The sequence below is a fragment of the Taudactylus pleione genome, unplaced genomic scaffold, assembly GCF_031769625.1.
Source record: "Taudactylus pleione unplaced genomic scaffold, aTauple2 ptg001032l, whole genome shotgun sequence".
Classification (NCBI taxonomy): domain Eukaryota; kingdom Metazoa; phylum Chordata; class Amphibia; order Anura; family Myobatrachidae; genus Taudactylus; species Taudactylus pleione.
In genome coordinates this window covers 8,625,477-8,652,708 of record NW_028285433.1, presented here as the reverse complement: position 1 = coordinate 8,652,708, position 27,232 = coordinate 8,625,477, and the positions used below count along the sequence as shown (strand labels likewise).

At 43.0% G+C, this 27,232-nt stretch overlaps 1 protein-coding gene across 1 annotated transcript in view; it reads right to left on the bottom strand.

The window, feature by feature from the left end:
- The window catches only part of MUSK (muscle associated receptor tyrosine kinase), a 208,099-nt gene that overhangs the window by 46,032 nt on the left and 134,835 nt on the right, over positions 1-27,232 (bottom strand). Inside the window, exons 9-12 of the mRNA XM_088461250.1 lie at positions 11,738-11,913; positions 10,595-10,618; positions 8,514-8,602; positions 5,325-5,484 (exon numbers count right to left, since the gene is read on the bottom strand). Coding sequence (XP_088317376.1) covers positions 5,325-5,484; positions 8,514-8,602; positions 10,595-10,618; positions 11,738-11,913 — 449 coding nt within the window. The remainder of the gene's footprint in view (positions 1-5,324; positions 5,485-8,513; positions 8,603-10,594; positions 10,619-11,737; positions 11,914-27,232) is intronic.

Below are 27,232 nucleotides of genomic sequence, written 5' to 3'. Positions count from 1 at the left end.
TAGCAGTCAAGGCCTCAGTTATACGTTTTGCTTCAGGATGACTGCTGTCGTACTTCATCCTCATCGCTAGGGACTGTTGGAGGGTCAATTGTTTAGTAAAAGTAGTGATGTTCCTACTTCCTCTCTGGGATGATGAACAACTCCCAGCAGCAGCAACAGCACTAGGAGGAAGTGGTTCTTGATCTTTCCCTATTTTATTTTTATCGGAGAAAGTTTGGTCCTCCATTTATGTTATATTGATATATATACGTGCGGCTAAAGCGCACACAAACACAGAAAATATTATTTTATTTTTGCTGGAGAGTAGTGCACTTTGTGGGTTACACCACCCTTTAAGAAATGAGCCAGCCGGCTCTTTACTTATGGGACACAGGCGCACGCTTGGCGCTGCTCCTTTGTTGATGCACGTGCAGCCACAGTGCACACAATTCACAAACACAGAAAATAATTTTTTTTTTGGTTTGGACTGGAGTGTACTTTCGGGGGTTACAGCACCCTTAACGGTCAAGCCAGCCGGCCCTTTACTTATGACACAGGCGCACGCTTGGCACTACTTTGTTGATGCACGTGCGGCTACTGCGCACACAATTCACAAACACAGAAAATAATTTTTTTTTTGGTTTGGACTGGAGTGTACTTTCGGGGGTTACAGCACCCTTAACGGTCAAGCCAGCCGGCCCTTTACTTATGACACAGGCGCACGCTTGGCACTACTTTGTTGATGCACGTGCGGCTACTGCGCACACAATTCACAAACACAGAAAATAATTTTTTTTTTGGTTTGGACTGGAGTGTACTTTCGGGGGTTACAGAACCCTTAAAGGTCAAGCCAGCCGGCCCTTTACTTATGACACAGGCGCACGCTTGGCACTACTTTGTTGATGCACGTGCGGCTACTGCGCACACAATTCACAAACACAGAAAATAATTTTTTTTTTGGTTTGGACTGGAGTGTACTTTCGGGGGTTACAGCACCCTTAACGGTCAAGCCAGCCGGCCCTTTACTTATGACACAGGCGCACGCTTGGCACTACTTTGTTGATGCACGTGCGGCTACTGCGCACACAATTCACAAACACAGAAAATAATTTTTTTTTTGGTTTGGACTGGAGTGTACTTTCGGGGGTTACAGCACCCTTAACGGTCAAGCCAGCCGGCCCTTTACTTATGACACAGGCGCACGCTTGGCACTACTTTGTTGATGCACGTGCGGCTACTGCGCACACAATTCACAAACACAGAAAATAATTTTTTTTTTGGTTTGGATTGGAGTGTACTTTCAGGGGTTACAGCACCCTTAACGGTCAAGCCAGCCGGCCCTTTACTTATGACACAGGCGCACGCTTGGCACTACTTTGTTGATGCACGTGCGGCTACTGCGCACACAATTCACAAACACAGAAAATAATTTTTTTTTTGGTTTGGACTGGAGTGTACTTTCGGGGGTTACAGCACCCTTAACGGTCAAGCCAGCCGGCCCTTTACTTATGACACAGGCGCACGCTTGGCACTACTTTGTTGATGCACGTGCGGCTACTGCGCACACAATTCACAAACACAGAAAATAATTTTTTTTTGGTTTGGACTGGAGTGTACTTTCGGGGGTTACAGCACCCTTAACGGTCAAGCCAGCCGGCCCTTTACTTATGACACAGGCGCACGCTTGGCACTACTTTGTTGATGCACGTGCGGCTACTGCGCACACAATTCACAAACACAGAAAATAATTTTTTTTTTGGTTTGGACTGGAGTGTACTTTCGGGGGTTACAGCACCCTTAACGGTCAAGCCAGCCGGCCCTTTACTTATGACACAGGCGCACGCTTGGCACTACTTTGTTGATGCACGTGCGGCTACTGCGCACACAGTTCACAAACACAGAAAATAATTTTTTTTTTGGTTTGGACTGGAGTGTACTTTCGGGGGTTACAGCACCCTTAACGGTCAAGCCAGCCGGCCCTTTACTTATGACACAGGCGCACGCTTGGCACTACTTTGTTGATGCACGTGCGGCTACTGCGCACACAATTCACAAACACAGAAAATAATTTTTTCTTTGGTTTGGACTGGAGTGTACTTTCGGGGGTTACAGCACCCTTAACGGTCAAGCCAGCCGGCCCTTTACTTATGACACAGGCGCACGCTTGGCACTACTTTGTTGATGCACGTGCGGCTACTGCGCACACAATTCACAAACACAGAAAATAATTTTTTTTTTGGTTTGGACTGGAGTGTACTTTCGGGGGTTACAGCACCCTTAACGGTCAAGCCAGCCGGCCCTTTACTTATGACACAGGCGCACGCTTGGCACTACTTTGTTGATGCACGTGCGGCTACTGCGCACACAATTCACAAACACAGAAAATAATTTTTTTTTGGTTTGGACTGGAGTGTACTTTCGGGGGTTACAGCACCCTTAACGGTCAAGCCAGCCGGCCCTTTACTTATGACACAGGCGCACGCTTGGCACTACTTTGTTGATGCACGTGCGGCTACTGCGCACACAATTCACAAACACAGAAAATAATTTTTTTTTTGGTTTGGACTGGAGTGTACTTTCGGGGGTTACAGCACCCTTAACGGTCAAGCCAGCCGGCCCTTTACTTATGACACAGGCGCACGCTTGGCACTACTTTGTTGATGCACGTGCGGCTACTGCGCACACAATTCACAAACACAGAAAATAATTTTTTTTTTGGTTTGGACTGGAGTGTACTTTCGGGGGTTACAGCACCCTTAACGGTCAAGCCAGCCGGCCCTTTACTTATGACACAGGCGCACGCTTGGCACTACTTTGTTGATGCACGTGCGGCTACTGCGCACACAATTCACAAACACAGAAAATAATTTTTTCTTTGGTTTGGACTGGAGTGTACTTTCGGGGGTTACAGCACCCTTAACGGTCAAGCCAGCCGGCCCTTTACTTATGACACAGGCGCACGCTTGGCACTACTTTGTTGATGCACGTGCGGCTACTGCGCACACAATTCACAAACACAGAAAATAATTTTTTTTTTGGTTTGGACTGGAGTGTACTTTCGGGGGTTACAGCACCCTTAACGGTCAAGCCAGCCGGCCCTTTACTTATGACACAGGCGCACGCTTGGCACTACTTTGTTGATGCACGTGCGGCTACTGCGCACACAATTCACAAACACAGAAAATAATTTTTTTTTTGGTTTGGACTGGAGTGTACTTTCGGGGGTTACAGCACCCTTAACGGTCAAGCCAGCCGGCCCTTTACTTATGACACAGGCGCACGCTTGGCACTACTTTGTTGATGCACGTGCGGCTACTGCGCACACAATTCACAAACACAGAAAATAATTTTTTTTTTGGTTTGGACTGGAGTGTACTTTCGGGGGTTACAGCACCCTTAACGGTCAAGCCAGCCGGCCCTTTACTTATGACACAGGCGCACGCTTGGCACTACTTTGTTGATGCACGTGCGGCTACTGAGCACACAATTCACAAACACAGAAAATATATTATTTTTTTAGCACTTGGGGGGAGCACCCCTGATGGACAGAGCACCCCCTGGACAACACTGCAGCACTCCTTTAGGACTGGGACACTGCACAGGACTTTGGAGTGGACACAGCCCCTATGGAGAACTGACTGCACAACACAGTCCAGCCAGCCCCTATGGACTTTGAAGTAGTGGACACAGCCCCTATTAACAACATCAGCACAGCACAACACAGCCAGCCCCTATGGACTTTGAAGTAGTGGACAACAGCAGCACTACACTACACTACACTACACAGCCCTAACTCCCACCCTCCCTCTTCACTGTCCACAGCCGAGTGAGAAAATGGCGCCGACATGGGTACCTTATATAGGATCCAAAACCCGCGAGACTCGGAAGGCGGGATGATGACGTTTTGCCTCGATTTCAGATCCGAGTCAGGCGGGAAAAGTCGAGCCTGATTCGGATCGGACTCGGATCGGGGGGGCTCGGGGGGGTTCGGATTTCAGAAATCCGAACCCGCTCACCCCTAATAATAAGCAATCTAGACTTGTCCAGAGTATGGAAGCTAATATAAATCTTGTATCCACTTTAACCACTTGCCTGGCATGGTCTCATCGTTTGCGACCACGCCAGGCTGTGTGTTCCATGACATGGTTTGCAAACTATGCTACTAGTCAGAAATGCCCACTGGGTGACGCGGCTGCCAGCAGATAATCTTCCAGGTGCTGCCCATCACAGAGGGACCTCCCTGTCTCCTCATTTAAAGTTCTCTAGGGTGTAAATCCCCAGAGAGGTCATCATTACAGGCCAAGGAAACTGCCTAGGTCCCAGAGCATAATAAATAGGTGCTAAAATATCTAAAATATACGGAAAAGCAGACATTAAAAGAATACCTTTTACCTGTATATTAAAGAAGTCACACATAGGCCCGTATTCAATTAGTTTTGCACCCGCGATACTTTGCCGCCTGCCGGACTTTTCGCCTACATTGCGTGTTTTGCATGCGGAAAAGTATCGGGCGCACTCCTGCTATTCGCCGTATTCAATTAGAAAGGACGGTTCCCAGCGAAACTGAAACAGGCGAAAAGTCCTGTAAAAAATGGGGAACTCAGTCTGACACCCACCAATAGAAGCACTAACATTGGGGATCACTATAGATGCCCCCAATTAGCCCTAATGAAGGTATTTGGGATACTTAAGTTGTGACAATTGCTGCCAATTTGCACATTAACACAAGTGGTGAAGAATAGCATTAAACAGTTTTTTTAGGTGAAAATAATTACTCCGAGCAAATTTGGGGTACTTGAAAATGGGGGCTACCATATTTTTAAGTTGCTAAAGTTTTAAATCATTTAAAAAATCGACATCCCGAAAGCACCTGCATTAAAAAAAAAAACCCTGCCCCATACTTGGGGACCCCCCAGAAGTCTATTTCGCTAGTTTTTAAGCTTGTCCCCCAACTTTGAACTTTTTCACCCCCAAAATTAAAGTAATTTTTTTGGGTGTTCTAAAGTATTTTTTTTTTTTTGACACAGTTTAACTTTTGCTTACTGTCCCAAGGATGCAAGGGGGTTTCCCGAAGTTTGCACCCCAAAACTGCAATTCTGCACTTTGTTCCGCCTGCTTTTCATAGGCGAAACTTTTCCGCCGATTATACTGCATTGACTTTTCGCGTACACGAAAATCTTTGGAATTGAATACGGCGGAAACTTTCCGCCTGGAGAAATTACGTCATCCGCGATACTTTTTCGCGGATTCGGACTTTTCGCCTCTAATTGAATACGGCCAATAGTGTATTCAGGCTAAGCCCCAATTTGTTTCCTATTTAATCTGGCAAAAAAAAAATGTATTACCTGTCTTACATACTGGAATGTTGCAGTATTCCCAATGAACATTAGGATCTGTTGTATAACACCAAGGACGTTCATACTTTCCTCCTGGGTTTCTACAATAATTTTCTGCACTGGATTGCTCTTGGAAAAGATTTAACATGTCCCTTTGCAGATGAGGCACCTTGAAAAAGAAGGAAAACCCATCTTTAAAATGGTTACAAAAAAAATACTCGTATACTGTATGGTCTGAAGAAAGTTTTGTGGACTTTCACCTACACATAGTTGAGGCAACTAAACCAAACAACACTGCTCCTCATGCCTTTGTAATTTCAATAGATCCTGGTATGGCTGCACTGTGGGCCTGATTGAGCAGCGGACACAAATGCAATCTCTTCTGCAATCGGATCACAGTTGCTAAAACATGCTAATCCTTTTCAAAACACATCCAAGCATAAGGACGCCCACTGCTGCCTTCTCATATCCGTATGACGATGTGCAACAGCGTAAACATCGGTACCATCGGCGCAAAGCAGGCAGCCATGCTTCATATGCAGCAGGTCTGACCAGCCGCAGACTCGGCAGTTCTCCTGACACACAGGAAGCTCTCGTGCTGCTAAAAAGATCGCAATGCCTAACTTATGCATGGCCATGAAACAGTGTTTAAACGGGTAATCGCAATGCAATTACTGTGCGTGCGCAGTGCGACTTACACGCATGCGCAATGGCAAATAAATGCTCAAACTACGTAAACATTGGCATTGCATCCGCCGCTGAATCAGGCTCCGTCTGAGACATTTGTGTCCTGCATAAAAACACATACCCATATCAAACTTTACAGGACACTATTTGTAAATATCAGTTAAGCAGCTCTTTGCCCTTCTCCCTATGCCCCCTTCCATCCCAATAATAATATTTTCTCTCCTCCATACCTGGTTTTCTCCCCCTGGGACTCTCAGGGGTAAATTTACTAAGATTCGAGATGGTCCCGATTTTCAAAGAGATTAATCTCGCTGGAACTCGCCAAAACTTCGGTGATTTACTCACTTTTTATCTCTCAAATTTACCATCAGGCGATTTGAGACTAAACGAGTTTGCCGATTGTGATGTAGGCCGAGTTTCTCGGGTGATTTTTAAGCAAGCTCGAATGAGTTATCTCACCCGAGATTGCAGTGATTTCTCTCTGGACAACTCTCCCTAGCAAGCAGCCTGCACATATCAGTGAGATATGTGTAAGCTGCTTGTGTTGTATCTGTAAAAAACGGGTCAATTTTATAAAAAAAAAGACGTAGAGTTCCCCCCCCCCGAAAGCATAACCAGCCCCGGACTTGCCAGCCAGTCCTGGTTCATAAAATTACAGGGAACAAAATGAGTAGGGTTCCACCGTAATTTAAGAACCAGCACCAGGCTACAGGGCAGGTCCTGGTTTTAAATATAGGGGTAAAAAATTGCGTAGGGGTCACCCTATATTTAAAACCAGCACCGGACCCAAAACGGCCGAGGTGTAATTCCACATTACATTACTGGGTCTCTGGGGCCAAAGCATTCTCACCCCAAACCGCTCAGGCCAAGTCAGGGATCTCAGGGGAGGTGGGAACCCTCTAAAAAAGGGGTCCCTCCTCTCCGAAAACCCCAGGCTTGGTCTGAAGCCCAAGACTCTTCCCCCTGGGCTGTGGGTACGGGGGTAATCAAATGTTAAATTGAAAGAAAATTTTAGTACTTTACAGTGAAACTATAGGTGCCAGCATGCCTGCCTTTTTGCACTTGTGGAACTACAAGTGCCAGCAGGCGGCCGGCACCTGTACCTCCACTGTAAAATAAATAGTTAAATAACGATACAACACACACACACACCGTATACAGTAAAAGTTTAATACACACATACCTCACTCACACATACTTACCTGCTGTCAGATGTTCCCATGTAGAAATCCATGAGGAATGGCCTACAAAAACGATCCTATACTCACCTCCATCCTCACGCTGGTCTCCGTAGCATCCAGGGAAGTACCCTGCAGCCTGGTGCTGGTACCTAAATTACGGTGGAACCCTACTCGTTTTGTTCCCCATAATTTTAGGTACCAGTGACAATGTCATTTTTTTTTATTATTTTAACCCGTTTTTAACTAGTTAAAGGCAGAAACATACAAAAATAACAATGATTTGTGTATGTTTCAGGCTAACTTGCAGCTGAGGAGGTGTTAGAAAAGTGATTTGGGAAGAGAGTTTGCTGTCATCTCACCAGAGCTTGTCATCCTGATTTTTGGTTAATTTCAGAGATGTATATTTTAGGTGAAAAGTACTTCCGATTTGCCTGATGGTGAGTTGATTCGAGTTAGCTTTCTCTTCCGAGTTTTACGAGCGAGAAGAGAGAAATCTCTATCTCACCCGACTTTACCTTTAGTATATTTGCGAGATGAAAATCAAGCCTTAAATCACCCGAGATTTACATCTCGATCAATCTCGATTCTTAGTAAATTTACCCCCAGTCTAGACTGCAATTAGCAGAGAGCTCTTCCCAATGGAAGCCACTCCGTCCTAGAAGCCTGGGCTGCTTGCTTGTCAATTTATGCACATGTGCAGGATTGTGCAAGATCCATAGTAAGAATTCCAAAATAAATCCATTTTATTTCTATAATGCAAGAAATTTAGACCATGACTAACTAGAGATACTATAAAAATCAGCATCTCTCATGAATGGTTAGTAATGCAATCATTTACTAATTGTTTTGAAGAACAAAAAAGTTAAGTAACCATAAGGTTGGACATTTTTAGGTGGCTATATACTGTATAATTCTTGGAATATCTACAAATATGTTTTCTCTTAAAAATGTGCTGAACTTCACTGTAACTACAACTGCAGCTGTGCACACTTATCACTTCTTACAGCGCTTACAGAGATTTTGTTTATATCTCAAGTTACTCATTTAAAAACCAAATAAAGCATTTGAAAACCTGGTTCTGTGACAATGCATGAATATGCAGGTGCCTGCACAGAATGTTACATATCTTACAGAGGACTCAGCTGGGTAACAATTGCTTTTATTAGTTCCTTTCTCATATTAAAATAGCACATTTAGAATCTGGCATCTTACTCTCTTGAGACAGAGAGTAAGAATTTAACAAATGTTTATATCACATTTACTGACCTGTTCCTGACTTGATCTTTTGCCTGAAAGCATATTCTATGTGTTATGATGTAAAATACATTACCTGTTGGCTCCATTTCTGACAAGGGATTCCTGACGCTGTAATGTTGACATTTCCACTGTAATCTTTTCCGTTACCTTTGTAACATGTTTCTGGAATACACAGAATTCTGTAAATATATTGTTTTATGCAAAAATAAATATTCGTATAAAAATGTAAACAGTGTTTAGTATGTTAAGTACTTTATATTTCTGTTTACTTATAATGTAAGTGGGAGGGGGGGACGAAGGGGATGAGGATGGATTTTAGAAGTTTAATGACTTGACGTGGGGGTTTTCAGCCCTTTGTGACACAATCCTTCCCATATATGGAGCATATTGTGTTTGCTGAATATAAAACTTTTTTTATTCTATCCAAAAACATGTAATAGTATGTTTGAGGCTGTTAAGGCTTTTATACGCATATATATTGCTATTGAACAGGCTCAATTACAGAGTTATAGAGAAAAGCTATAGGAAATCAGGGTTTTGGTCCACTGGTCATGTTTGAACTGCCATCTATCCATCCCACCTATCTAGTTCTATCCAAACTTGACAATGCACTCATAACCCTCTAGGCTAAGCAAGCATCGTGGAGGACGCAAGAAGCACCGGGGTACCGAGCTTCCTCTGTGCAGTTCTAGGTAAGGGAGCAAAAAAACAGGTATGCTGATCAAAATTTGTGGGTTTACGTCCACAATAATACTTTTTGGGGGGAATTGAATTAGCCGGGATAAGCCACTTTTCCGCCAAAAAAATGGCTCATCGTGCAAATTTGCAGTTATCACACAATCCTATTAGCCGAAAACTTTTCGCGGGTGCGAAATCACCATACCATTTGCGGCAAAAAGTTTTCACCACCTCCTGAGCAGGTGAAAAGTTGTGCAAAACCCCTATTTTTGCCTAAAAATGTCGGGACTTGGTCCACAACCACTGGGACACCCTCCTAAACGACTAATTAGGCACAAATTATTTTTTAATTAGCTTCATATGGCCAATAACAATGTCATTTTTGGGGTTACAAAGTGCAGGAAAATGGGTTAATTGATGTGGGACAGGTATATGGGGGTGCTATATGAATGGGACAGGTGTTTTTAAGATTGCAGGTGGTGTTAGAGGTGTATTTTAAAGATATTTTAAAAGTGGCTTAAAATGACACAAATATATACTTATCGCCATTTTTATGCACTCCAATTTATTTTGCCACAAACACTTGCTTTTTATCATTGCAGTATTTCACTGTTTTAGAGACATGCATATAACAGCTATTTGACACATTTTAAAAGCCCCAAATACTTTTATTAGGGTCACTAATACACTTTTATACTGTTAACCTACTGATGTGTCCACATACATCCTCCTTCCAAGTTAAGCAACCATTCTAGTTGCGCCATGTCGTGGCGTGACTCTGTAGTGCAAAACGTCTTTTCGTGCAACTTTTCCCTTCAAATTATTCGCAGAGCAATGTGAATAGGACGCACACGCAGTTTCCACTGATTACAATTATATGCGTCATGCCTATATTCTGTACCACCGTGAAAAATTATCACGCAAATGACGCATCACGTCTTTTGCAATAGGATTGCATAAAAAACGTGAATGCATTTGTGTCTTTAAAACATTTTTGCATAAATGCATGACACCCGTGTAACATGTGTCATATGTGAGTATTATGCAGAATGGACTTGTTCTTCTAGGAAGGGTATTAAGAACAAATGTTTTTTTAACATTTCCAAAGTAATATTAGTAAATTGCAGTAGATGATGTATGTTACAGCATTTGGTAGGTCTAGACAGAGATTACTGAAGAACAACTAGTAAAAGAGGTCCAGACAGGCAACTATGAACATTTTGGCAAAACCAAATGTAGCAGATGCAAAGGCCACTCCCATCCACAGGACACATAAATGGTGCAGTCTAGAATCACATCTGATCTCTTTTAGCACATTATTAAATATGATCTTTCCTGCAGTAAAGACATGTAGATTTGTGTTTTTCTATTAGCATAAGTCATCATAGATTTGAGTTCAGCAATATGTAATAAATATTCATGCAGGAAAATGTAACAAAATGTTGGATTATTTAAAAAAATGTTTCTACAACTTACTAGTAATATTTTCCTTATTCAACTCTGGAAAAAAAAGAGACAGTCATTTTAAAACATACTACTTTTCATAGGTTTTGTGGAATATATACACAAAAACAAAAAATACAGATAAATACAGTAAAATATAGTTACTTAGGTTTTACTTAATATTTTGAATGAAAAAATTCAGCTACCATTTCATTCTATTTGGGCTCAAAAACTATTATATGATAACATTTAACATATGATCAAAACTGCCCCCGGTTCCATATAGGCCGCTTCACCATATTTATACACACACGAGGGGTGTGCTATACGTTTCTGGGTGCACAAAAAGTATAATACTGTATCTACAAAGTGAACATTACATATTTTTTTAAGTATGTGCCAGAGGAGTCTATGCAAAGTTGCATGCGCTCCAACCACTTTGTGAAGCAGCTGGAGCAGTCCGAAGCAGGTATGTCTTAAATAAATAAATAACTGAAGAGACATGGTAAATGGTATTGGGACAGATTTTTCGGGGGGCGGTATGGATGCGTCAAGTGTTTTAAACATCGCACACAGTCACAGCAGGCGGTTTTTTAACTGTTTTTACCCCCAGTTTACGTTGAACAGTAATTTGCTGAAAAGAAATTAGATTTTATCATTTTCAACTATTTTTTTTTTACACCCAAAATTTGCGTAATTTTTCGCCAAAGTACGCAACTTATGATACATTTTTGGGGTAATTTATTATTAGGGAGGGTGTCCAAAGGGTTCTGAAAGACATTCCCTCATTTTTAGCTAAAAATAGGGATTTTGCTTTTTTTTCTCCTGGTTTGGGATGGAGAAAACTTTCCTCCAGATTTTTTTCACCATTTTTTTTGCGAAAGTGTTGCCGTTTTTTTGCGAAAACCATCCGTTTTCGCCAATGGCGAAAGAAACCATCCGTTTCTGCCAATAGTTCAATACGGCACTAAATGGGAATACAATTATTAATGTCAACCTGATTAAGGATAATGATTGTAATATTACTGTACTACTAATAACATTATATCAACAACTGAAAGATCTGATTTATGTTTATAGCCTATGTGGGTCTGCACCTTATTGAATTAGTTAAATTTCGGTAGATAAAATGAAATGTATGTCCATTCATCACTTAAATGTCACATATCCTTTTACCAAAATATGGAATTCTGATACAGGCCAACGGGTTGTCACTCAGGCTGGGAAGCTTCTCACAGACAGGAAGAGTCTGCAGCACTAAGCCAGGCTTATACATTCCTTTGCGTGAGTGTTCCTCTATGGATAGCCATTCTTTAAAGCAGTGGAGATCTTTAACAGCAAGACAATGTTCCCTGAAAAGTAATACACTGTTAAGATAAAAGACACGAAACTGAACCAAAAGTAGCTTAAAGAGAACAAAAACACAGTAAAGTAGTCTGTAAACGCTTTAGTGATCTATAGGCCTGATTCAGAGTTGAACGCAATGCTGATGTTTTTTCAAATCGAGCAAATTTTTGCCACTGTGCATGCGTGTGAGTCGCACTGTGCATGTGTTGTGGTAACTTACTGTAGTCACATGCTGCAAATCTTTATTTGCAGTGTGATTGAAAAGTAGGGAGCGTTTGGGGTGGCAATGGGGAGTGGCAACTAAAAACGCAGGTGTGACTCGACCGTTTCGGGGGCTGTCATATCCTGCATCTGCGATCCTGTACGCTGGAAAAATGGCTCTGGCATCTCAGTTACATTGGCTATTCTGACTGTAGACTTACTCAGGGAGTCGATGTTTGCACGATCTGTGTCCGATGCTGTGTATGTGTATGCATTTACGGACAGCCTACGAATGCTAGAGGGGGCATCTCAGTACAAAGTCCCGGCAGCTGTTTCCTTAGTATATTTTCACACATCCCCAGCTGAAAACAAATGGCAGTTGGGCAGCAATAGCTTACATCTCTGACTCAGTAGTACAGTTTTTCATACAATTCTCAGTGAAAGATAGATAAAATCTGATTTTGAAAAAGTGCAAGCATATTATTATTATTATTATTATTATTATTATTATTATTATTATTATTATTATTATTATTATTATATTCATCCTTTAGACAGCACCAAAGTATTATGCAGGGCTATAAACTGCTATTAATCATGCTCAGGAGTCTTTACCCCAATGGTTTTGGGCTGCTCTGCTTTGATTTATTTTTAAGCACTTGCTTTAAAATGTAATTACTGGTCATTTAAAAAGGTGAAAGACATCATGTAGACTTGCAGGAAGTTTTCTTTTTGCTTATATGAATACTCATTTGGGGGTTTTAAATTGCCCCAGAAAATTAATTAGTGCCTACATTGCAGGACTGTGGTTTTGACTGGAAATGCTCATGTTGGAAATAATTAGAATGCCACTTCAGAGTACATGGCAGTACCTGTTTAGGAACACCCCATTCATTCATTTTAACTTTTATCTTATGAAACTAAATGTTTTTCTCTAGTACGTTTCACTTTCATTACATTGATTAAAATGTGCCTAACTATCGGCGAATCAGCCAGATAATTAAGCAATGTATTTCCGTGACCGAACACAAATTATCAGTCTGCTGAACATTTCCCCCGTACAGCAGAGGAATAGGGAAATGTCTCCTCCCCAGGGGAGGAACCCAGATATAATGTGGCCATACACTGAGATATCTCACAGTGTATGACCACGATCAGGGCCTGATTAACAATGAGGCGGATGGAGCTACAGCTCCAGGCCTCAAATAAAAATAGGCCCATCGACATGACAGAATGATTACCAGCTGCCATTATTTAAATAGTTTTTCTAGTCCCCCCCAAAAAAACAAATTTATGCAATTTTTCTATTTCTATGTAGTTAGGGAGACATTGTGGTCATAGTTTAAGGGTTGTATACACCAAGGTGACTCTGACCACAGCCACACAGCACCATTCATAGCTCTTCTCCTTCTCAGTATAGGCCCTTGAACATTTTCAGCTCCAGGCCCATGTGGGCCTTAACCCGGCCCTGACCAGGATATCTGATAGTGTCAGACCGCCAAATAAAATTCTCTCGGTCTGACAGGCATTTTATCTGACAGTATATGCCCAGCATATAGGGCCGTATTCAATTAGGTGCAAAAAGCCATTTTTGGTGAAAAAGCTTCGCTGGTGACGTCATTTCGCTCGGAGAAAACTTATCCCCGTATTCAATTCCACAAACTTTTCGCCGGTGCAATTGGGGTTTTGGGGTACAAACTTGCGGGAACCACCCTGCACCCTTGGGACAGCCCTACAAATGTAAACTGTGTAAAAAAAAAGTTTAAAAAAAAACTTAAGAACACTCCAAAAAAGTATTTTCATTTTGGGGGTGAAAAAAACAGAGTTGGGAGACAAACTTAAAAACTAGCGAAATAGACTCCAGGGGGGGTCCCCAAGTATGCCCCAGGTGTTTTTAAGATTGCAGGTGCTTGCAGCAGGTGCATTTTTTTACGTTTTTAAAAAGTTCACATTAGTAACTTCAAAATAAGCTAGCACCATTTTCATGTACCCCAAATTTGCTGGGACTAGTTATTTTGATGAAAAAATATTGCTAAATGCCATTCTTCACCACTTATGTAAAGACGCTTTAAACAAGCTTTTGGAGACAATAAAAAACCCCAGATTACCTTTATTAGGGGTACTAGAACACCCCTATAGTGATCCCCTATGTTAGTGCAGCTTTTCGGGGGATACAGAGTGTTTTCCCCATTTTGACAGGTCCAAATTCGTCAGGTGCCATTTTTGCTGATTCCTAATTGAATACGGGGATAAGCAGGGACACGTGCAATACTTTTCCGCATGGAAAACCAGCAATGATGGCAAAAAGTACGGCATGCGAAAAGTACGGGACTTTTCGCACCTAATTGAATATGCCCCTAAGAGTTGATTGGTTGTTGCTTTATCTCTCTCCAATCTTTGATTAATCTCCCCCATTGTTCTGCTAGTCTTTCTTACATTCTGTAATATTAGAATTTCACACTTCTTCATACAATAACTCAGTGTAGTATACATGGGATTAAGCCAAGGGGTAAACCATTTGTAATAAGCATGTGAGAAAACCCAGGGGTAAGCCATGTGTAGTATGCATGGAGAAAACCCAGGGGTAAACCATGTGTAGTATCCATGGAAGAAACTGAGGGGTAAACCATGTGTAGTATGCATGGTAAAAACCGAGGGGTAAACCATTTGTAATATGCAGTGTGAGAAAACCCAGGGGTATATAATGTATAGTATGCATGGTAGAAAATCCAGGGGTAAACCATGTGTAGTATGCATGGGAGAAAACCCAGGGGTAAACCATGTGTAGTAAGCATGGGAGAAAACCAAGAGTATGTATGGAAAAAAACAAGGGTAAACCATGTGTAGTATACATGGGAGAAAACCCAGGGGTAAACCATTTGTAATATGCATGTGAGAAAACCCAGGGGTATATAATGTATAGTATGCATGGTAGAAAATCCAGGGGTAAACTATGTGTAGTAAGCATGGGAGAAAACCAAGAGTATGTATGGAAAAAAACAAGGGTAAACCATGTGTAGTATGCATGGGAGAAAACCCAGGGGTAAACCATTTGTAATATGCATGTGAGAAAACCCAGGGGTAAACCATTTGTAATATGCATGTGAGAAAACCCAGGGGTAAACCATTTGTAATATGCATGTGAGAAAACCCAGGGGTAAATAATGTATAGTATGCATGGGAGAAAATCCAGGGGTAAACCATGTGTAGTATGCATGGGAGAAAACCCAGGGGTAAACCATGTGTAGTATGCATGGGAGAAAACCCAGGGGTAAACCATGTGTAGTATGCATGGAAGAAAATCCAGAGGTAAACCATGTGTAGTTTGTATGGAAGAAACTGAGGGGTAAACCATGAATAGTATGCATGGTAGAAACCGAGGGGTAAACCATTTGTAATATGCATGTGAGAAAACCCAGGGGTATATAATGTATAGTATGCATGGAAGAAAATCCAGGGGTAAACCATGTGTAGTATGCATGGGAGAAAACCAAGAGTATGTATGGGAAAAAAACAAGGGTAAACCATGTGTAGTATGCATGGGAGAAAACCCATGTGTAGTTTGTATGGAAGAAACTGAGGGGTAAACCATGAATAGTATGCATGGTAGAAACCCAGGGGTAAACCATTTGTAATATGCATGTGAGAAAACCCAGGGGTATATAATGTATAGTATGCATTGGAGAAAATCCAGGGGTAAACCATGTGTAGTATGCATGGGAGAAAACCAAGAGTATGTATGGGAAAAAAACAAGGGTAAACCATGTGTAGTATGCATGGGAGAAAACCCAGGGGTAAACCATGTATAGTATGCATGGAAGAAAACCCAGGGGTAAACACCATGTATAGTATGCATTGGAGAAAACCCAGGGGTAACCATGTGTAGTTTGTATGGAAGAAACTGAGGGGTAAACCATGAATAGTATGCATGGTAGAAACCCAGGGGTAAGCCATTTGTAATATGCATGTGAGAAAACCCAGGGGTATATAATGTATAGTATGCATGGGAGAAAATCCAGGGGTAAACCATGTGTAGTATGCATGGGAGAAAACCAAGAGTATGTATGGGAAAAAAACAAGGGTAAACCATGTGTAGTATGCATGGGAGAAAACCCAGGGGTAAACCATGTATAGTATGCATAGAAGAAAACCCAGGGGTAAACACCATGTATAGTATGCATTGGAGAAAACCCAGGGGTAACCATGTGTAGTTTGTATGGAAGAAACTGAGGGGTAAACCATGAATAGTATGCATGGTAGAAACCGAGGGGTAAACCATTTGTAATATGCATGTGAGAAAACCCAGGGGTAAACCATTTGTAATATGCATGTGAGAAAACCCAGGGGTATATAATGTATAGTATGCATGGGAGAAAATCCAGGGGTAAACCATGTGTAGTATGCATGGAAGAAAACCCAGGGGTAAACCATGTGTAGTATGCATGGGAGAAAACCAAGAGTATGTATGGGGAAAAAACAAGGGTAAACCATGTGTAGTATGCATGGGAGAAAACCCAGGGGTAAACCATGTGTAGTATGCATGGGAGAAAACCCAGGGGTAAACCATGTGTAGTATGCATGGAAGAAAATCCAGAGGTAAACCATGTGTAGTATGCATGGGAGAAAACCCAGGGGTGAACCATGTGTAGTTTGTATGGAAGAAACTGAGGGGTAAACCATGAATAGTATGCATGGTAGAAACCCAGGGGTAAACCATTTGTAATATGCATGTGAGAAAACCCAGGGGTATATAATGTATAGTATGCATGGGAGAAAATCCAGGGGTAAACCATGTGTAGTATGCATGGGAGAAAACCAAGTGTATGTATGGGAAAAAAACAAGGGCAAACCATGTGTAGTATGCATGGGAGAAAACCCAGAGGTAAACCATGTATAGTATGCATGGAAGAAAACCCAGGGGTAAACACCATGTATAGTATGCATTGGAGAAAACCCAGGGGTAACCATGTGTAGTTTGTATGGAAGAAACTGAGGGGTAAACCATGAATAGTATGCATGGTAGAAACCGAGGGGTAAACCATTTGTAATATGCATGTGAGAAAATCCAGGGGTATATAATGTATAGTATGCATGGGAGAAAATCCAGGGGTAAAGCATGTGTAGTATGCATGGAAGAAAATCCAGGGGTAAACCATGTGTAGTATGCATGGGAGAAAACCAAGAGTATGTATGGGAAAAAAACAAGGGTAAACCATGTGTAGTATGCATGGGAGAAAACCCAGGGGTAAACCATGTGTAGTATGCATGGGAGAAAACCCAGGGGTAAACCATGTGTAGTATACATGGGAGAAAACCCAGGGGTAAACCATATGTAGTATGCATGGGAGAAAACCCAGGGGTAAACCATGTGTAGTATGCATGGGAGAAAACCCAGGGGTAAACCATGTGTAGAATGCATGGGAGAAAACCAAGAGTATGTATGGGAAAAAAAACAAGGGTAAACCATTAGTATGCATGGGAGAAAACCCAGGGGTAAGCCATGTGTAGTATGCATGGGAGAAAACCAAGAGAATGTATGGAAAAAAACAAGGGTAAACCATGTATAGTATGCATGGGAGAAAACCCAGGGGTAAACCATGTATAGTATGCATGGAAGAAAACCCAGGGGTAAATACCATGTATAGTATGCATGGGAGAAAACCCAGGGGTAAACCATGTGTAGTATGCATGGGAGAAAACCCAGGGGTAAACCATGTGTAGTATGCATGGGAGAAAACCCAGGGGTAAACTATGTGTAGTATGCATGGGAGAAAACCCAGGGGTAAACCATGTGTAGTATGCATGGTAGAAACCGATGGGGAAACCATGTGGAGTATGCACAGATGAAAACCCAGGAGTAATCGAGGGGTAATCCGTGTATAATAAACCACTTTTCTCTAACTAGAACAATAGTGAGATGAAACAAAACTTTAGTGGCATATATGAAAAATTTAAAATGTTATGTGGTACATTGCAAGAAAAGAGATACATCCTTACCAGATAAACTCTATATTTTTTAAGACATCTCTCCAGCTTGTGTACTCACAAACAATAACATCTATATTGCACAAGCAAGCTCTGAAATTTGAATCAGTATCTTGATATCCATCAAGCTGATGCTTAACAGAATGTGGGTGATGCAGCGTAACTACTATCCTAAACATCCTGACCTTTAACAGTTGTGGCATGATCTGACACAGGACATCCAAAAAATCTGAGTTGAAGGAGGTGTCTAACAGGGAAGAGAGAATGGACCAAAACACATTGTGGTGAGAGGGGGGGGGGGTCTCTCACCTGAGTCGCCCACTTTCTGGTGGAGTCAGCTCCCTCCAAGAGAGAGGAAAACAAGATTGGCTCATTCTGCACCTACAATAGAAGTTTGGAATTCCAGGGTTTCTGGGCTGCACAGCTCAAACTGGAAATATAGAATTCCGGGTTTTCCACGTCGCCCAGAGCCAGCAGGAAGTCAGCAGCACAGGAAGGGTTTAAAACTCTCACACACCTGTTTCTCATGGCTCCTGATGCTGGACAAACTGGCCAAACGATAGGCTGGGGGTGGTGGTTAACATTAGGGTGCCAGGACATGGAGGGTCCAAGGGCCCGGGTCGGGTGTCAGCGCTGCTCAGAACAATGGAAAATGGCCGCCACGGCCATTTTCCAGCGTTCTGCGCATGCGCAGTAGACTCCAGGCACACTTTAGTGCCCGGAGTCTACTAATGCTCCAGTGGTTGGCCAGCCGCGTCAGTCGGCTGCCGGCCGCCGGGGAGAGAGGAGAGGCCCCCTCCTCTCTTAAGACACCCCTGTCAAGTGGCATAGTAGAGACACTGCATCAGCCCCTTTGATCACTGTTTTTTTTTTGCAGACTGTACTTTTGAACAGTTTACATTTAATACAAATGCAATGTTTTAATGTGCTGAGAAATGATATAGTAGTTCTGAGGAGTGTCATCACATCAAGTATAAGGTGATTTAGAAAATATACCATCTCAAATCATCTGCTAGGCAAAGTGAGGACACCTGTCATTGCTGAGGCCTTTTCTGATCCTTCTTTTTTAATGTTATCTACAGTGTCAAACGCAGGATTTTGAAAGGGGGGTTTCCAATACTTGGTTACAAAACCAATAGCAAAAAATCTAACTACATACAGGCAGCACTCCTCGGGTACTCAATAATCAATACTCAATAATCCAAGCTTGTTAATCCATTACTATGCAACGTTTCAGATGATTTTATTACATATTTCATCAATGCCTTGACGAAATATGTAATAATTGGATCTGAAACGTTGCACAGTAATGGATTAACAAGTTTGGATTAATGAGTACCTGAGGAGCGCTGCCTGTATGTGATTGTATGTTCAAGACTGATCGGTCTGCTTAGTTCTTAGGATCTGCACCCCGCGAGTTGAACTTTTTTATTTGGAGTCTACTTGTCTATATTTATATGGAGCTTTTCAACTCCTTGAAGAAATAAAAAGGCAGCACTGCAAACATACACAGTGACATATACACGCACACAGACGCACACACTGACACAGACTACACTGACACAGACACACTAATACACACACACTGCACTGACAAAGCCTATACACACACTGCACTGACAAAGCCTATACACACACTGCACTGACAAACCCTATACACACACTGCACTGACAAAGCATATACACACACTGACACACACATACACTGACAAAGCCTATACACACACTGACAAAGCCTATACACATACACACAGAGACTGACAAACACTGTTGCCAACTCTGAAATGAGAAACAAGCCCAACCCAATCCGATAAAACCAAAAACATAAGCCCAACGTAATATGGTGGTACGGGGGTGGGGCTAATTTAATGAAAACCACAAACGTTATTGTTCATTTTATTAAAATACATATAAATATTTGCAAAACACAGCTTTTCAATGCTCTACGAATAGACTCCACTGTGCGAAGTAAAGCGCAGGGTACACGGGGCCTGATTCGGCATAGGACGGAATTGCAAAGCCGCACACAAGCAGCTTTGTAATTCTATCCTGCCTAAAATGCAAATGCAGCAGAAGGTGCCTGAAATCTCCTTGCTGCATCTGCGATCCTAGGCTGCGACCAAGGTTGCAGTCTGGGATAACAATTGCAACCATCGATCGCGATGGTTGCACCTTTGGTCAGGACGCGGCAGCTGAAGCTGGCCGTGTTCTGTCATCATGCAAGGCCAGGAAGTCTGCGTCCATGAATGCAGGTCCTAACCTTGCCACTCCCGGAAAACGGGGACTACATGCCCCCGTTTCCAGGAATGCAGAAAACAGAGGCAACATGCCCCCGTTTCCAGGAACGCAGGCCGTCTCCGCCCCGCAAACTCCTCTGCCTGTCAATCAGGCAAATGTATACAGGTGCCTATGCGATATAGCAGGACCCGTTCTGCACATGCGCAGAATGGGTCCTGTGCAGATTCCCAAGTAACTAGTGTGCACTGTTGAATCAGGCCCTCTGTGCGTGGTAAAGTACAGGATAAAAGAGTAATTTAAACAAACACGTCAAAACAAAATAACTGACATATGGGAAAATGTAACTTCTATTTATCGTTTAAACGAGTCATTCTAGTTAACCAAATCTATATAACTACATATACAGAGAGATATACATACAGACAGACAGCTAAACATAAATGGATTGGTGAAGGAGCTATATAACATTTGCTCACCTTAGTAGTGGGACCTGGGCTGGCTATCAAGCCCAAAAACAAGCTACCTAAAAAAAAATAAGCCCAAAAACAAGCAACAAGCAACCATCCAAAAAACAAGCAACTGGGGAAAAAACAAGCCCAATTCCGCTTGTTATAAGCAGACTTGGCAACTATGCTGACACACACACACTGACAAAGATCACCCTCCCCCCACATGTAAAACCTATGGTGCTGTTCTGGGAGAGAGCGCCGGTCACTGTCAAGCAGCAGGCTCCGATGTCTCAGCCTCCCACAATGCCGGTGTGCGGTGCCCTATGGGAACTGCCCGGGAGGAGCTGTGTGCAAGTGCTGCAGCTCCCCCTACAGGCAGCTCAGCCAGAGTTGCCGGCTCACATGTTTTACACAAAAAATAAATTATTGTTAAGCTGGGTTGTGATGGAGTGGTGGGCAGGGGGGGTTTCTAGGTACTCGGAAACCCCCCCTGCATGCGCGGGTGGTCTATGTGTGGTGACAGCAGCTGCCACTATACATAATGGGGAACAACCATATTTGCTCTGCTTCCAGCAGTGAGAATTATAAAAAAAAAAAATCCAACAAACACACAACTTCTCCAAACTGGCAGAGACACAATGAAAAGCATTTTCTAGAACCAGGAGAGGAAGAAGATTGAGTTGGTATAAATAGTGAAGGACAGTTATGATTGACATCAGCTGACTTTTAAAATTTCTACAGAGACTGGTTCATGTTTCCTGTCTCTGCTTCCGCTGTGTCTCCTCATTCCAAAAGTGATGTACCACCTGTAGCTGCACATCATGGCCAGTAGCCAAAGCCTGATTTATTATATTTGGCTGATAATGTTGCTGACTTACAATGGCCACACACACTTTCCTCACCAGCAGCTACAGGTAATATTCCACTACTTTGTGATTGTAAGATTATTTGGTTATGGCCATCTTTACATTCTGTTTCATGTCTTTTGTAGTAAATTGATAGCATTCTTCAATGATAGTGTGTATTCTATATGATTTGTAGGGATATGCGCCAGACCCCCATGTTTTGGTTTGGGATCTGTATCTCCTTCGTGTTTTGCCAAAACCGCCCTTGCATGTTCTCCCGCAGCTATTCAATACACCGCTCTATTTGGGCGCACTAAGGATTTCTTGTCGCACCCCCCTGGGGATGCAAGGAGAAATCCAACCAAAGTGCCGAGCGCGCAGCTGTTATTCTGCTTAGCGTGGCGCTAACAGCCGCGCGCCCAGCACTTTGGTCAGAGAATGCTGGTTAATGCGCCTTAACACCCTTGTTAAGGCGCGATAGGCACGATAACCGGCATTCTCCGACCACACAGCGCACTGAATTGAATAGCTATTCATTTTGCATTGAATTGATTCGCCCCCATTATTAGCCTCAATAACATTATTTTCCACTTGTTTCCAGTCAATTTTGACCACCTCACACAATATTCTTCACCAACATAGGCCAAACCAACTCAGAAGAACGTTCAATAGAAAACAATACAATACAATACAATGCAGTCCCCCAAAATCTCCCCAACCATTAAAAACAGTGCTCCGTACCTGCGAGTCAGAAACAGTGCATGTCAAATACAATGTGAGTTGGTTACAGTGCGATACAGTGCGGGTCGGATACAGTGCAGGACACAGTGTAAATTGGATACAGTGCAGGTCAGATACAGTGTGGAATACAGTGCAGGTATGTACGAGATACAGTGCGGGCCGGACACAGTGCAGGACACAGTGTGAAATGGATACAGTGCAGGTCAGATACAGTGTGGAATACAGTGCAGGTATGTACGAGATACAGTGCGGGCCGGACACAGTGCAGGACACAGTGTGAAATGGATACAGTGCAGGTCAGAAACAGTGTGGAATACAGTGCAGGTATGTACAGGATACAGTGTGGGTTGGATACAGTGCAGGCCGGATACAGTGTGTTATACAGTGTGGGTTGAATACTGTGCAGGTCAGATACAGTGCAGGGTACATTGTGAGTCGGTTACAGTACGGGTCGGATACAGTGCAGTTTATATTGCAGGTCAGATACAGTGTGGGTTGGATACTGTGCGGGATACATAGTGGCTTGGATGCAGTGCAGGTCGTCAGATATAGTGTTGGATACATTGTGGGTTGGATACAGTGTGAGTCAGTTACAGTGCAGGTCGTATACAGTGTGAGATACAGCACGGGTCCGATACAGTGTGGGTTGAATACAGTGCAGGATACAGTGTGAGTCAGTTACAGTGTGGGTCTGATACAGTACGGGTCTTATATAGTGCAGGTTGGATACAGTGTGGGTTGAATACAGTGCGGGTCAGATACAGTGTGTTATACAGTGTGGGTTGGATACACCAATAGTGCACTTACTGTGACAGCAGTATCGGCAGTGCGGGGTGCTGGCGGTGTCCTCAATGCGGGTGTGTTGTCAGAGTGGGGGTGCTGGCAGTGTCCTCAGTGCAGGGTGCCGGCGGTGTCCTCAGTGCACTTGTGCTGACAGTATCAGCAGTGCAGAGGTGCCAGTGGTGTCCTCAGTGTGGGAGTTTCGGCAGTATGAGGTGCTGATGTTGTCCTCAGTACGTGGGTGTCCTGGTGGTGTCGGCAGTGCATGGGTGCCGGTGGTGTCCTCAATGCAGGGTGCCAGCAGTGACGGCAGCGTTGGTGCCCCCAGTGGGGGTCGGCAGCGGGTGGTGCCGGCGGTGTCAGGCAAGGGGGATGGGTGGCATCTTCCTATCTCCCTGTGCTTATTGAATTCAATGAGCTTAACGCTGGTTGGCTGAAAGCCGTGACACCTCTCTCAGCCAATAAGCGTTAACCCCATTGAATTTAATGGGACTTTCTAAAATGGGCACTCGAGGCAAGGTCCGATAGTGGGATCGCTAGGTTTTGCCTCGATTAGGTATCCGGGGCAGGCAGGGAGATATGAGCCGTGTCTCAGATCCCCCAGGATCCCCGAAATTCGGGTAGGTCTGGTTCCCGGAGAACTGGACCCACTCATCTCTAATGATTTTGTAGACATTTTAAAAATAATGTTTTTACTGTTTAAATTTGTATGCAAAATTATTTGTATCTGCTGTATTATAGAGGATTTATCCTTGAATACAATTTTATAGTGAATGTGTTTACTATTAAACAAATGATAAAAAATGTTTCTTGTGTTTATACAAAAGTGTTAAGTGTATGTGGGTGTATGTATGCCTGTTGTAGAGCTGGATACATCTTGTAATGTGTATGTCCCGGCATCTGGATTTTGAATCCAATGTCACTTAGTCAAGAGAAAATCAACATGTCAATTAAGGTTTATGGCCAGCCTAGATGCTGTGCCTACAAAGAACTATGAATGAGGATCTCTCCCAGATCTTTATGTTATTTGAACCTTAACAAACATTTTCATAATCCATATTTTAGGAGATCCCTTTGCCAATCGGTAATCATTGAAATAAATAAACTAAAGATATTTAATAGCCAAAAATACCAGTCTGATAGGGAACATAGAGAAATTACATATCTTCGTAAGAAATGCATATTTCAAAATGATGTTTCTTTTTCCCTATGTGTATATAAATTCATATTCTGTATAAATACATATTCTGCTTCTGGGAATTATTATTAAAACAATGCTATGTTCGTTCCTATAGAATTTATGTGTGTGATATTGACATAACACCAGTAATAAAACAACTCAACAAGTGTAAAAAGTTGACAGTTCTTAGGGCTCAATCTTTTCTGCTGATACTGTGAACAGGCCCTTAAGCTTTCCCAAGGAAACAGAGTCTGTGAGTGTGATATGGTCATTTATATTTTTATTCCTGCTTAAGGCGCCCATACATCAGCAATTGATTGCAGCAATTTGCAATCGATTGTGTAAAAAAATCTTTCCCTTTTTCAATCGATTGCAGATTGCAGAATTGCCAGAATCGATTGTAAAAGGGAAAGATTTTTATACACAATCGATTGCAAATTGCAGAATTGCTGCAATCAATTGCTGATGTACTGTATGGGGGCCTTTATTTAAAAAAAAACTTTTCAAGTCTATTTTTCAGTATATCATTTAGCATTGCAATTGTCTTTGTCATATTAAACTCCGTTTAATAATGTTTTGTATTTGTGTTTATAAAGAATCCACATGTTAGATAGGCTTGCTTTTAGTATTTTTTTTCCCTTGGTTTACATTATCTTTGTATTAATTTAGGTTGCAATAACATTTGGGAAAAGTCAGGGAATAACAATAAGACAATCAGCTCTAAAAATAAATGTTAGTGGTTTCTAGACTAGATGTTTTATAGTGATTGTGCGTTATAGCTTTAGTAGGTTCCACACTCTGGGTACGTCTTCAGACATTTGTCTTATTTATTTCTGAAATAATTTCACTGATTTCTGGAAGTAGCTATAAGAATTAAAGATTAGAATAAAAATGTAAAAAAAGGTGCAGTACCAAGCACCACCAGAGAAAAGCACTGGTGATAGTACATAATGGCCCTCATTCAGAGCCGTACGCTCTGAGCAGAGTGCACGCTCTGAATGAGGGCCGGGCTCCATTTTCATGGAGCGTCCTCCTGGACGCTCGTATAGCTGTGGGTCACCACCCACAGGCTATACGAGCGTGCATTGTGATGGTCGAGACCATCGCGACCATCGAATTTGCGAGCCGGAGCCTGCGGTTGAGGTTTTCAACCGCAAGCTCCGGAGTGATTTTGGCTCTATCAGAGCCAAAATCACTCCCACTGACATCACTAGTGATGTCAGTGGGCCGGCTTCTGACGGGAGGCGTTCCCGTGGGAACGCCCCCGTCAGGGAGGCACGCCCCCGGCACGCCCACCAAAGGGGGCGTGCTGTCAATCAACATTGACAGCACGCCCCCTTTGATCGGACACAACGAGCGAAGGACTTTCCTTTGCTCGTCGCGTCTGGCGCATGCGCACAACGGAGCTCCCTCCGTCGTGCGCATGCTCAGTCCATAACATCGACCCACTTGCGAGCGGACAGCCGCTCGCGAGTGGGTCTGAATCAGGCCCAATGTTCATATTATTTAACCTGAAGTTGCTTTGCCATGCAAATACAGATGTATCCTTTAGTATATTTTCCACTGATACTGCAAATAGTTCCACATATGGCGCAAGTCGCACGCCCATGACGTTTGCACCCACGATCCATAGGATTGCATGGTGCGAACACTGTCGTGGCCTGGCGTACTGTGGCACACGCGTGTGCAGCAAGTCGCATGGCATGATGTGTGAGCACGTTTGCCGTCAAAGCAGCAAAGATGGAAGAGGACAAATCTGTAAACTAACAATTACTATAGACATTATTACAATTATTATAGCATAGGTGTGGTTTTTCGGTGTTGACTATCTTATCAGTGTTTCAAACTGTGAAGTAACTTCTCTCAAATAATGCAAAAAATATTTTGTAGAAATATGTTTATTAATGGTTTAAGAATACACAGGCAGATGTACACTATATACCTTTCAGCTATATCGCACCTGCCGTGCTGCACGGCTGACGCTATATATCTCTGACCACAGATATATTGTGTTTGCACACCGGCCAAAGGTCGAGATGATATATCGTTCGTCGACTGTACAAACAATATATCATCCAATGTGTACCCAACTTTGCACCTTGGCTACTGTCTTTCTCTGAAAGCTTTTGGTATGGTATGAGTAATAACAGAAAATTAGCATTTTCTAAAAACATAATCAGACACGTTCATTACTCAAAGACAACAACCACTGTTAACAGAAATGTCCCTGAAGTTTCATGTGAGAAATATTTGGCTATATGACCTGTGGGGGTCATTCAGACCCGCTCGCGAGCGCAGGACGCTCGCAAGCGGGTCGATGTTGCCCTACTGCACGATACCCGGTGAGCGACGGGCTCTCCGTTGCTCCGGGTCTCGCACCAAAGGGGGCGTGCTGTCGATGTTGATTGACAGCACGCCCCCTTTGGTGGGCATGCCGGGGGCGTGGCTGCCAGACGGAGGCGTTCCCATGGGAACACCTACCGTCTGAAGCCGGCCCCACTGACATCAGTAGTGATGTCAGTGGGAGTGATTTTGGCTCTGATAGAGCCAAAATCACTCCAGGGCTTGCGGCAGCGAGATCCTACCGCAGGGTCTCCGTCGCAAGCCCGATGGTCGCGATGGTTTTGACCATCGCAACCATCATCATGGACGCTCGCTATAGCTGTGGGTGGTCACCCACAGCTATGCGAGCGTCCAAGAGGCCACTCCATTGTTAGGTAGGAGGGCACTGATTTAGAGCGAGCGCTCTGGTCAGAGCGTCTGGCTCTGAATCAGGCCCTGTGTCCCAATATATAGCAATGACCTCATTTTAATTCACCCCTCATATGTTTTGTAGTACTCTATCAGGGGTATTCAATATGGGAGCGAAAACATCGTTTTTGCGTTAATATCGCACTTTTGACGT